This window comes from Puma concolor, chromosome B3 (genome assembly GCF_028749965.1).
Source record: "Puma concolor isolate L17-30 chromosome B3, mPumCon1.1.hap2, whole genome shotgun sequence".
Classification (NCBI taxonomy): Eukaryota; Metazoa; Chordata; class Mammalia; order Carnivora; family Felidae; genus Puma; species Puma concolor.
Window position 1 is genome coordinate 84,304,498 of NC_141672.1, and position 12,983 is coordinate 84,317,480.

Here is a 12,983-nt window from a genome sequence, read left to right on the forward strand (position 1 = left end):
TAAATTCAAAATATAAATTAAAAGTTGCCCTTTTGTTGTAATAAATTACAAGTACCATATAAAATAACACTTAAAAAGCACCTACCAGACATCTCACTTTATGAGTTATTATACAAAAATAACTTGACACATGAATATTGGGGTTTTATAAAAACTTGGAAACAATATAGACTAAATATAGAGAATAAACAAATACATTGTTAAGAATAGTATCATGGGGGGGGCGGTGCCTGGGTGGCTCAGTTGCTTAAGCATCCAACTTCCTCTCAGGTAAAGATCTCACAGCTCGGATCATGGGTTTGAGCTCAGCGTCTGGGCTCTGTGCTGACAGCTTAGACTCTGGAGCCTGCTTCTGTGTTTCCCTCTCTCTCTGCCCCTCCCCCACTCTCACTCTGTCTCTCCTTCAAAAAAAATATAAAAAAAAATTTTTTTTGAATGAATAGTTTCATGGATGTTTTAAGAATAACCACATTTCTAAGATGTAGACTAGACCAAATAATGTTGGGTGTAGAATGCAATTTTATTTTCCCAAATCAATTTTAAAAAGCTCTATGGAAATATCAGGAGACATACTTAAAATAAGCAAGGACAATAAGGCTGGTAAAGAGAGACTGTTCTAAGTCCTTGGCATCGTTTGGCAGGGGACCCAGAAGGAAGACTGGGGATGATCCAACAAAGGAAGGAAACTTGAAATAAACAAAGATTGGCTAAGACCCAGAAGACAATAAGGGTGTGAAGTGTTTTAGCTTCCTGATAAAGAGCTTTAGAGCTGGGGGTGGCATTCTCTAGTATGAAGGACAATCAGTGTCTCCTTAGGATTTAAAATCTTCTGAGAAAGAAAACACATCTGTCTGGTAGGGTAAGGACTGTCCAGATGTCAGTGGAATTGAAGTTTTCACCATCTAATCATTTTTAAACACAGAATTGTTCAATTTGGTGTATATTTAGATTTTATTATGCAAATCTATTAAAGATACTATCATAGAATTCCAAAATGGACATATTTGGGGATGCTAAGAAGATTAGTGTGATTAGAGGAAAACAACAGCAGTTATTTTTATTACTTGTCATGGCATTTATTCATTTAACATCTTGTATTTTCCAAATGTTTCCTTTTGGTTTTCCATGTCTCCCTAGCTAGACTGCACATTTCTGAAAAAGCAGGCTTCCTCCCAGCACCTAACGTAGTCCTGAATATTTCTTACTTACATGTATTTTATCCATCCTCCTCTCTCTAGCCCCTGACCAGTGTTCTAATTTTCTCTAACGTAGACCATTGCAACAATTTTTTTACTGGTCTCTGAAATTTTACAATATATCTAGGAGACATGGAAAGCCAAAAGGAAACATTGAGATAACACAAGATGGTATACAAAGGTATACAAAACAGATAATAAAAATAACTGCTATCTTTTCCCTCTAATGCTGACATTTCCTTTATAGCTCTCCTACCTCATCACCTAAACTTCTATATTCTTGGAATTATAACTGCTAAACTATATTTATTCATAGTTGTAACAACACAGGTAGAGGGCTGGAAGAGCCAATGCTGTTTGTTTTTAAATTAGAGTATAGCAAATAGAAGTTATAGCAAAAACGTAGTGTTGTAAGACTCCTTGAGTGGCTGTGTAGAAAGAACTACCAGGCTTTACACATGCCTAATAAACTGCGATGAAGTCCAAATGGAAGTGTGATATTGCAGAGTAGAAACAGGAGGAGACTTTCAGAAAAGTCAGAAAAAGAGAGTGGGGGAAAAAAGAAGGAATGTGTCTTAGGAAAGTAGGGAGAATTGAGAGAAAAGAGGGAAATGGGGAGGTGGGAGGAAAGGGGCAGCCCTCACTGGCACAGTTCCGTGGCGGAGAGTCCTGGGACGCCATGGAGAGGAGTGTAGTAGACTTGATCTAGGGAGGAGCAGAGGCCAGGTGCTGAGTGGTCTACGTCCTAGACCAGAAAGATGAGGCTAAAATAAATAGGAATAAAAATCCTCTTTTGTAGGGGCAGGAAAGGATGGTGGGGATATCTTACTTTTGTATACTTGGAGGCTAGGCAAGCCTGAAGAGATACACCTATTCAAGGTTAGGAAAGGCCACTACTAGACACAAAGAGATTATTTACAGCAGGGCTTCTTAAACTTTAATGTGCAGATGAATCACCTAGGGATCTTGTTAAAATGCAGGTTATAATTCAGTAGGACTAGGGTGGAGCCCAAGAGTTTGCATTTCTAGCAACTTCCTAGGAAAACTCTGTTGCTTTGAGTAGCAAGGATTTACAGTATTAAACATGAGCATTCAAAGCATTTTTATTAAATAAATTCATTCATTCATTCATTCATTCATTCATTAGTGCTTCTCAATGTAGATGTCTTCTGTCGGTTTATCAAAGACTCTAATGATGCAATTATCCTCTTTTTTCACCCTTAGTTAATGGCAACGGAGACATAGCTAAGATTAAAAGAGGGAATGCAATATTCAGTTCAAACCAGTCACAACATATTTGAAAGCATAACGATTGTTAGGTGTCCATATTAACAACAAGATAACTCCCTGTGTTGTTTACAGCAACACACCTGCACATGAACGTACCCACAAGACACTTCTGTGATGGTGGAAGTGTTCTACATCTGAACTGTCCAGTATGGTAGCCACTAACTGTCCATGGCAGTTGAGCACTTGAAATGGAGCTGGTAGGACTAAGTTTGTAATCTTACTGAGTTTAATTAACTTAAATTTAAACAGCCACACATGGCTAGTGGCTACCAGGATCATCAGATCTGCTAGCATTACCAAAAGACAATCAGATGTTTTTGCCTCTGGAACTGATGATACAAGAGAATTTACGTACCTGAGGCCCACACAAGACAGCTGATAACAGCCAAGAGATTTAATCTTCCCCTGTTCTAAAGGACAATTCTCCAGCCAAGTCATCATCCACAGTAATGACTTGAATGAAATAGAATATCCCACCAAGGATCTCCTCTCTGGGAAGTTAGATATAATATCACAACACACACACACAAACACACACACATATGCATGCGCACACGCACATACACACACACACACACACACACACACGCTCACGTGCGTTTTTAAAGGAACTCTAGCCACACTCTTACTAATGTGTGACCTCTGGCTAGAGGTCACCTAACCTCTATGATCTTCAGTTCCTAATTCTTTCTATAAATTGGAATTGATGATAATGCCTACTGGGCAAGGGTATTAGGAAGGTAAGTTCCTCAAGGGCATTCCAAGTTTTACAGTCCTATACAATGGCTAAGTATTATTCACTAAAAGGGAAGTCAAGTGACATATTTAAAACAAAATCCAAGGAATCATTTAGACTCTTTTGTGGTATTGAATTTGTTGCATGCACATAGCCTTGGAAATTTTATGTAACAGATATTTCAATCCTTCATACTTATTGTAATGGGATATAACCTTCAAGGAACAAGCATGCCAAGTACATTTGGGAGAATGATGATAAGGGAGAAGTGCTTTATTTAGTAGTGTGGGGCCTGGTAAGCATCCTCCCTGCTAAGATTATGCTGAAAATAAAGGAAATCACAGACTGCTCATTTCCCTTGTACTGGTTGTAATCTTGTGGAAACTTCCTGTAAAAGGCAGTTATAGCATTAAAAGTAAACTGATTTCACACTCACCGGATACTACCAGACCAACAATTGCAGTCCTTTGGGAGAAAAATAAAATAGCATACTTATCCTTTATACTTTGTATTAGTTTGGAAGAACATGGAAACCCTAGTGATGGAGAAACAGACTCATGCCAGAGGCAAGGAAACTATTTAGAAACATGGTTACCATTTAGTAATTCCACTGAGAGGCAGTGCTCATTAGCCAAGAGACTGGTTACACTAAAAAAGAAAGAAAAAGAAAGAAAGAAAGAAAGAAAGAAAGAAAGAAAGAAAGAAAAGAAAGAAGGAAAAGAAAGAAAGGAAAAGAAGAAAAAGAAAATAAGAGATTGTTCATTAAAGTACAGCATGAAAACAGAATAAGTCCCCTTTGCTCTAGGTATATTCTTTTTTTTTTTTTTTTTTTTTTGCTCTAGGTATATTCTAACTACAGTTTTAAAATACAGAATTAAAAAATTTTTTTTACTGTTTATTTATTTTTGAGAGAGAGAGAGAGTGCTGGGAAGGGGCAGAGAGAGGAGACACAGAATCTGAAGCAAGCTTCAGGCTTTGAGCTGTCAGCACAGAACCCGACGTGGGGCTTGAACCCACAAAATGTGAGATCATGACCTGAGCCAAAGTCATATGCTGAACCAAATGAGCCACCCAAGTGCTCCTAAAATACAAAATTTAAAATACATCTGCTAAGGGGTAATGTTTAGAAATGGAAATATGAATATGTACTTTATGCACTGTTAGAACCTCCAATGTTGCATGATTATTTTCTCTTTTGGCTTTTCAAGTACACAAACATCTGCTGAAAGCTAATTAGTGCAAGGGACAGCATGTATGAAATGCTGAACTGCTATAGTGTTATAGTGGCAATAAGAAGCCAGAGGGAACTCTGAATTTCCATCACTGTGCCAGTCAATACAGCCTCAATTTAAAATTGTTTAAACATGTTTGTTTGTTTGTTTATTTATTTATTTAGAGCGCTGCAGAAAGAGGGAGAGAGACCTCCAAGCAGGCTCCATACTCAGTGTGGAGCCCGATGGAGGGCTTGATTGCATGAGATCATGCAATCATGAGATCATGACCTGAGCTGAAGTCACTGCCTTCAAGCTACTTAATATTTAACTGGGAAAACAAACATAAACTCATAAAAAGTTGGTTAGAGAGGAGAGAATTATCAATACAAGTGTAAAACAGTAAAGGCAAAAATAAGAGAATTTGAGAAGACGAATACTGAGTTTTTAGATGATCACTGTGGACTGAGTGGTCTGGAATGAGGGAGAATGCCTTGAATTAGAGTACGACATGCCATCTGCCAGGGCCTCCATGAGGACAGGCCACTTTTGTTGACCTTGTGAACCTTGCTCTGATACCTACTTAGAACCCAGAATCCATTTGTATCTTCTTAAGTGTGATGACGTCCTTGGCACTTGTGCTGTTGGCACATACAAGCTTTTAATAATTAATCATGTATAACAAGTTTTTAAGTGGTTGTGGCTAATTCTCTAAAACTGAGGACAATAGTAATGAGAGCCACCTGTGATCAGCAGTGATTGCGACCAGCCTCTTTCCCACAGACCCACCTGAGAAAACACAACCAAGTAAATACAAGCTCCCTTGCCCTGTTAACCCCTGACATGGCTATGGAATCTTTGCCTAGTGCTCATTGGTAGCTATACCAAATGAATGGACTAGGAATTCAAGGTAACACTGTGATCTATATTTACCTTCTCCCACAGCATTTCGAATCTCATTGGATCCACCTTCCCCAGCTGAAACAGCTGTTTGGCCTTGACCAGTATCTGCCTTAGCCTATGAAATATGTTGGGCCACCCTTTTCTGTGTGCTACTGGAATAGAGGTTCTTAGGTAATGAATGTGTTCAGAGACGGGAGGACACAAGTAGATGAGAGAGAGAGAAGACTGTGAAGGGCTAAGAAAAACTAAGTAGCTGGCATACTTCTGAAAAAGCACATTTGTCGGTCCCATTACAGATCTGCTGATCACAATCTTGGGAATGGGGCCAAGGAATCTGCATTAAAGCAGTTCTTGCAGTGTACTAAAAAAGAAAAAAAGGTTTTATTATAGAAAATTTCAAATGTGTGAAATAATAAAGAGAATGTGCTCATCATCATCCCATAACCAAACTTGTTTCATCTCTATCCCCTTACTTCTTCCCACTCCTCACCCCACTGAATTATTTTGAAGCAAATCTCAAAATATCATTTTATCCATAGATAGTTCAATATGTATTTCCAAAAGATGAAGACTTTAAAAAACCCCACAACACTAATACTTTTTAAAAATCCCTTAATATCATCAATCTCCAGTTAGTGTTTGTTTCCCCAATTATCTCAAATTTAAAAATACTTGTTTATTTATAAACCAGGACTCAAGGTCTTAAACATTTCAGTTGGTTGTTACGTCTCTTGCACCAGGTAAGGTACAGACATGGGGATAGACCAGTGAGGCCTTTTGACCTTAGGGTAGCTGTGACAGAAAATCAGACTGGGAAGACCCCTGGGCTCTGAACTTCAACATAGGACCATTTCTGATTGTTTCAGGGTAGAATTCTCAGAGCTCTGCAGCTCAAGGCAATTGTCTAGTAAGCTGGTAAGATCTTCAACAACTGGGTGAGAGGAGAGGGCTAGAAATGCACCCTCAAAAACAAGGGCGCAAAAGTGTCCTGAGAGTGGCATGGTGAACATCAAAGGCAAGGAACAGTCTGGTGATTGTCTTGGTCATAGGATTGGGAACCATCTAAAAAGCATTAATTTGGGCTGTTGATCATATCTTGATCCTCTAGGTAAGTAATGTGTGTGAAAGTGGCCAGCACAGTTCCCTGCACATGCAAAAGCCAAGATGCCTTTCATGTCTTCCCCTCAAAGCCTTTCACGTTTTCCCTGATGCAGTTGAACCTCAAAAGATGCAAATTTCCTCAAAAGAAAAGGAGGCCTTTGCAAGTGACCCAACATTCCTTGTACTTAATCACAATGACTCTCAGAGCAATCATTTATTGATGGCTTGCAAAAGGCCAAACCATGTGTCTAGCAAGAGTGGTACACAGAAGAAAAGCAATAGTTGTTTGTTGAATGAACAAACAAGGCTACATTTAACCTTCAAAGCCATTGCTGCCACCACCTTGTCATAGTTTATTGAGCTCTTAATCTGTGCTAAGTGCTTTGTATATTATTACCTCATTAATCAGTACAGCAGCTCCATGAATTAGGTACTATTATCCACATTTTACCCAGGCACAGAGTTTAGGTAACTTGTCTGGAACAAATTCTAACTGATGGAACTTGATTCAAATCTGAGAAGCCAAAGTGGGTAGTGGTAGTAGGGAGTTATCAATACTTCCGGTAACAGGGTCTTCCCAGGAACAAGATAAAAAACACATGCTCAGGGGTAACAGGTAACTTCTCTCACAGAGCCTCTCACCTCTTCCAGTCACCAACATTGTCCCTTCCTCCCTCTGAGTAAGGACAATGTTGCTGCCCAGGCAAGCAGCAAGAGTTCCATAGCGAAACCTCAGAAATCAACAAGCTGGTGTTTTGGGCCGCCTGAGTGAGTTGGCCCCTTTAATTCCACATTTTTTAAGCACCTACTATGTGCAAAATAATCGTAACAGGCTAGTGTACCGTACTTTAGAGAGCAACAATCCTGAAACCTCCTGGAGACAGAGGACTGATGAGGAATGCTGGCTTGTTTGGGAGGTTTTCCCACTTTCCTCCTCATCAGGAATCGTTCTACCCCTCAAGGTGGAAGGAGCAACAATCTTTTTACTCTCAGGTCGCACAAACCTGAGAATGAAGAGAAAAGCATTGCACCCAAAGCTAGACTGAAAGCCCGGGAGATGCGTCAGAAACTTCGGATTCAGTCCCCAGGCTGGATCGTGTATAGGCTGGCTTTCTAGGTGGAGAAGGGATAATAGAATTTGCAGAGCCAGGAGCTGTGTGTGAGTCCTCTAGTCCCACAGACCCTAGACTCCCGGCTGAAACCCCAGCAGGTTTCTGTGCAAAAACCTTTTGAGATGAATGCATACATTGTCCTCTAACAATGCAAAAGTGACAGCTGCCTATTCAATAATCGTTCCGCCTCCGTTTAGAGCAGTTCGTGCCACAGAGGCATCTTCTGCGCTATAGTTATGCAACCTCACTCGCAGCGGGAGTTATTTCCTGTGCTTCTGGCTGCGCCAGATTCATGTAACACGCCTACTCTGGGCTTCAATGGAAGTCGTTCTCCATTAACAACCACTCTAGCTTTCGGAGATGAATGCCCTGCACAGCATACCCCTTGCGCAGTAAGAATCCAAGGTATTAAAACTAACTCTCTAACACACACACACACACACACACACACACACACTCCCGCTGTGCATGCAGCTAGGGGATTGCAGCAATGCAACCAGAGGGACAGCAGGCGGAGCTCTCTTTGTACGGTCCCTCCCCCTAACCCCCACCAACTAAAAATGAACTCATGCCAGTTCCATTCTTTGCTCTGCAAGGAACACACACACACGCACACACACACACACGCGCGCGCGCCCGCGCGCTCGGGGCAAAACAGAGCAGCCGCTAATTTCCTCCTTGAGCACACTGTCATTCTAGCCTTCCCGTTCTAACAATCCGGATATTCCAAAGCGAGTAACGGGGAGTAACGGGGAGTAACGCGGCGCAACAATGCAACCTCCCAAGCTGCTCCCCGTGCAGCTCACACCCCCGCCCCCTTTCGCAGCGTGCCAAGAGTTTGGAGCGCGCGCACGCACACCGAGCGCGGTGCCTGGTGTATCCCTCCGCCTCCCTCCTCCTTTCCCCGCTCTGTGGCTCGACAACGATTTGGGAAATGAAGGGAGGAGGGAACTACTTTCCTGAAACTTGCTATGCTGCACACGACTTCGACTTGCAGTGATTCGCCCGGAGGCCGCAGCTTTTAGCCCTACCCACACGCCCTCACAGCCCGGGTACTGCGCTCGGCAACCCCACCCCGTGCCCGCTCTGGCCCCCGGGGGAGGCAGGCGGCCGGGAGAAGTCGCCAGGGACTACTTCGCCTCCTTCTCCCGTGGGCGCCCCCGGTTCGGGCAGCGGCGGCGGCGGCGGAAGGAGCGGGCGGCGTGAGCGCTTCCGCCGCCCCCCTCACGGCTCCCCTCTGGCGGGTGTGAGGAGCTGGCCCGCCGAGCTGCTGGTGGGCACCGGCTGGTGGGGGGACCTGCGGCCGTCCTCCTCGCTCTCCCGCTGCTTCCCGGCACCCTGTGTCCTGGGCGCGCCCGCTCTGCTCCGGCCCGGGTGGGGGCGATCGGCTCGCCTGTCCTGGCCTCACACGCTCCCCGCCGCCCCCTCCTCCCCCTGCTGGAGTTGTCCCGGCTGGAGCGTGTCTGGAGGAATCTGCCGCCGCGAGGCCCCTCGCTCGGTCCTGCTGGTCCCTGAGGACCGCCCCGGTCGCCGCCGGGCGCTGAGCGGGCAGCCGGCGGCGAGGTGGGAGATGGTGGGGTGGGCTCAGGCAGGACCGCGCCGCCGCCGCCCGGAGCCTGGGCTCGGCACCCTCCCGCCGGCCCCCACCGAACGGAGCTCAGCTTCCTCCTCGCCGCATCCCTGAGGGAAGCGCCGCCTCTGCTCCCGGGTTCTCCGCCCGCCCGCTCCTTCCTGGCCGGACCCCGCCGCGCTCCACCCTGGTGGCGGGAGGAGCAGCTCTCCAGTCAGCCTTCGCAGCCCCTCTTCTCTTTTTCCTTTCCACCCACCCTCCCTGGCCTCCTCGGATCCCTTGGCTGGGCGCTGAGGCGGAGGAAGAGGCTGGGGTCGCCACGGCGGAGGTTGTTGCCGCCACCCCCCTGCGGGGGTGGCCGGGGTTCCCGGCTGGGGGGGCACCGTTCCGGGTGAGGCGTCCACCATGGTGAGGCCCCTGAGCCGCTGCCCCCGCGCCCCCCCGGCCGCCGCTGCCTCCTGCCCCTCGGTGCTGCTGCTGCTGCTCCTCCGCCTGCTCTTGCTCCTCCATCTCCAGATCGGATCGCGGTGAGGGAAAGATGAGCGAGGAGACGGCGACTTCTGACAACGAGTAAGCGCCTCATTGATCTTGATTAGTACCCCCCCCCTCCTTTCGACGATCCCTCCGAGACTTGGGTGCCGGAAAGCTTGCAAACCTGGAGAGTTCGGTGCATCTTATTCTGGAGATAACGTTTGATTTTTAGCCATTTTATTTAATGGCAGCACCCCCCCCCCCACCCCCATGCATTTAGTTGCTCACTTTTGGGGAGGCTATTGAATGTTGGGGTGGGATGGCAGTTGTCCGTCCATGAGATGGAGTAATGTGGATGGATGGTGGCGGGGTAGAAATTACCTCTTTGCCTGGAAGCCCCTGGCTTGTCCTTTTTCACTTAACATACCTATCAACATAACCTGAATATCCATCCTGTTTCCTTTATAGCTATTTCACTTGGAAACTAGTGTGTGGGAGCACCTCCTGCAGCAAACTGCTTTTGAATCTTAATTCGATGAGTCAGTGACTCTTAAATACCGATTAAGCCTCCCCCCCCCCCTTAAACTTATGACCTGTAAGCTTCATGTAAAAAAATGGAACTAGGGAAACATTTTTAGAATTTAATGACATTTAGGACACCTGGAGTGTAGGAGATGTTGAACTGTTAAATTTTACCTTTGCGAATGCTGGACATGTCTTTACCGGGAGCATAGAAGAATATTGAATGTTAATTTTTATCCTTCAGCTGTGTTGAGAAATACCATTTACGTTGGTTTAACAGTATTTACATTGCTGAATATGTTGATAACTTCATTAACTTCTGGACTGTCATGGTTTTAAGTTTTTATTTGGGCTGTTTTCCAAACGTAATACGTTGCCTTTTAAATATTTTTGCTTTAAAGTAACGGCTGCCGGAAGGAATAATGGTTGCGGGAACAGTTTTTATTGAGACCGGATTTAATATTCATGCAGAATGTTTGCATCGTTTTCTTGTAATTAAGTTCAAGTTTTGTTTATCTCTGGAGGATTGGAAAGAGTTAAGAGAGGACTAGTCCTAGGATGCATTCCTTTAAATTGCATTCCTCGAGTCAGACCTTTTTGAGTGGACTTTTAAATCCGAAAGCCTAGGCCTGTTTAACGTAAAATAGCTTGAGAAATGCCAAGCGGCGTTTCTTCTCAACCCCCCCCACCCCCAACACACTCTTATGATGAGCGGGTGTGGGAGAAGGTAGATTGCTGCAGTGTCAGTGCAGTCTAGAAGCAGAAGTGGCCGCCATGTTCTCTCTCTTTTTGTGAATCGCCCTCATTTGCATAGCACACTCTTCATTCATAAAAAAATAATTAAACATCCATCACCTTGGACATCTTGAAAGGATTTCCCAAGATAAAAATTCGAAGCTTGACGGTCTGTCTTCGTGTAGATTTTTGAGTTCAGGGAGTAAGGAGAATTCGAAGTTACAGGTTAAATTCAAAAACATACGCACACACAAACAACTACCCCTGTTCTCAGAATGTTGACACAGTTATGTGGGAAATATCAGTTCGGGGAGGTGCTGGGATCACGTGATCGCCTCCATTCATAAAATACCTGGCTGTCCATTCACAGTGCAGTACACTGTCTCATTGCCTTCCGCAGATTAGACCTACTTTGAGAGAGATCAAGAAGTATCTCAGATAACGCTTAGTTAGGGGAAAAACTGCTAAAAATCCTGAACGGAATGACGATCATTTTTACTGTTATCTTTTAAAAAAGTAGCCTGGATCAAAATGTCAAGTTCTATTTGAGAGATGGAAAAAGGCGAATTACCATTTTTAAACTAAAATACTAATATTTCCTTTTTGGATGCATCTATTAGAAAAACAAATGAGGGAATGTGAATTGACACGTGTAAAATAAATTGTTTCTAAATGGGCTCTTTCTAGAATACTTGGCCATGGACATATTAAGAATCCAAGTTTTTCAAAAAGGTAGCGAAATCAGGTGGATGATACTGCTGTTAACACTGAAATGAGTAAAAGTTCCCAGTAGTTTAATCCTAAATATGTTGATATTTGAAACACCAAATGACAAGTTTTACTGAGAGGATTGCTTTTTAAAAAAATTTTAAATTTAATTAATATAAGAACTTGGCAGTTGGCTCACTCAGACTTTTAGATTTCTGCTTTCATGAATTTCTCCTGCTTTATTAATATGTTATTTCCTAGGGGCTTTGTTATGTTAGTTTTGATAGAACAGAAAAATAGGCTTTAGCGTATATATTATTTCTCTAGGAGACATTAATTCTTCCTGGGGACAAACTCTTGGGGGTTTTATTTAAAATTTTTTTTTTATTTTAGGAAGTGATGTGTTCATCTGGTAATCAGTTTTATTAGAGCCAACATTGTACATTAGCCAAATCACAAAGTGTGAACTTCTTTGGAATGTAGCTTTTATTCCAACAGTTTATCTTATTTTTAATATATATAGTAATGTTTTGAAGTGGCAACTTATTATTTATAATCATATATAGTTTGAAGAAACAAAAAATATGTATGTTATTGTAGGCGCCCTTAAAGCCTCAGCATAGTAAAACTGCCCTGTGATACAGATTTTATTTGGGCCTAACATATATTTTTTTCCCCATTTTTCTCCTTTTTTAGAAGCCATAATTAATAGGAATTTAATTACATTAGAGACTGTTCTTAACACTTAAATGTTTTTTCCACCTGATTTCGGCCTTTAAAAAAAGTGAAAATCACCAATATCTTGGGAAACTTAACTTTTTCTAGACAAATATTGTGGTAAAATCCAGTAAGGCCTTTAGAGGCCTCATTTTGAAATCCTCTAGTACATGCTCTGTTATTTGAAATTAAAGTTCTGTGTAGAGAGACAGATAGCTCTCAAAAGTTGATTGTGTATATGTATGTAATCAGTAACTAATGAAAGATTTGTTATATGTAAGACTTGATCTTACGCAATGTCACATTTAGGGAACGATTGGTAAAAGTCTGCTTTTCTTTTCCAAACTTCAGTAATAACTGGAACTGCATTAAAAGTGTTATTTAAAAAAATAATCTCCTCCTTGCAAGAGTAGTAATTTCAGATAATGTACAAAATAGTCTTTAAAGGGAGTAGGTAATAATTTGTGTATTTATTATTCAGATAACAAGTCTAAACATTTGATATACTATAATTAAACCTTTCTTATGATGTTGATGATGAATCCTATTCATTCATTGTATTTTTACTATGTTCCATGCACTGTAATGAATTCCTTCTTTATTATTTTATGGATATATCTGTATCCTCTGTAGAGTGGAGTTGCGTAGTAGAAACTATCATACCCTATTATGTTGTGACTTTTCTGTATCATTAAATATTTCGTAGAACAG

General features: G+C 42.7%; 1 protein-coding gene and 1 pseudogene across 2 annotated transcripts in view; one reads left to right on the forward strand and one right to left on the reverse strand.

Annotated features, from left to right (window-relative positions):
• The first annotated feature begins 8,498 nt into the window (after window positions 1-8,498).
• SPRED1 (sprouty related EVH1 domain containing 1) overlaps window positions 8,499-12,983 on the forward strand; it is a 144,237-nt gene continuing 139,752 nt past the window's right edge. For both annotated transcript variants that reach the window (XM_086710330.1, XM_086710331.1), the window contains exon 1: window positions 8,499-9,689. In XM_086710330.1, the coding sequence (XP_086566456.1) occupies window positions 9,658-9,689 (32 nt within the window). In that variant the 5' untranslated portion in view covers window positions 8,499-9,657. The remainder of the gene's footprint in view (window positions 9,690-12,983) is intronic.
• Window positions 8,577-9,526, reverse strand: LOC147580167 (uncharacterized; annotated as a pseudogene).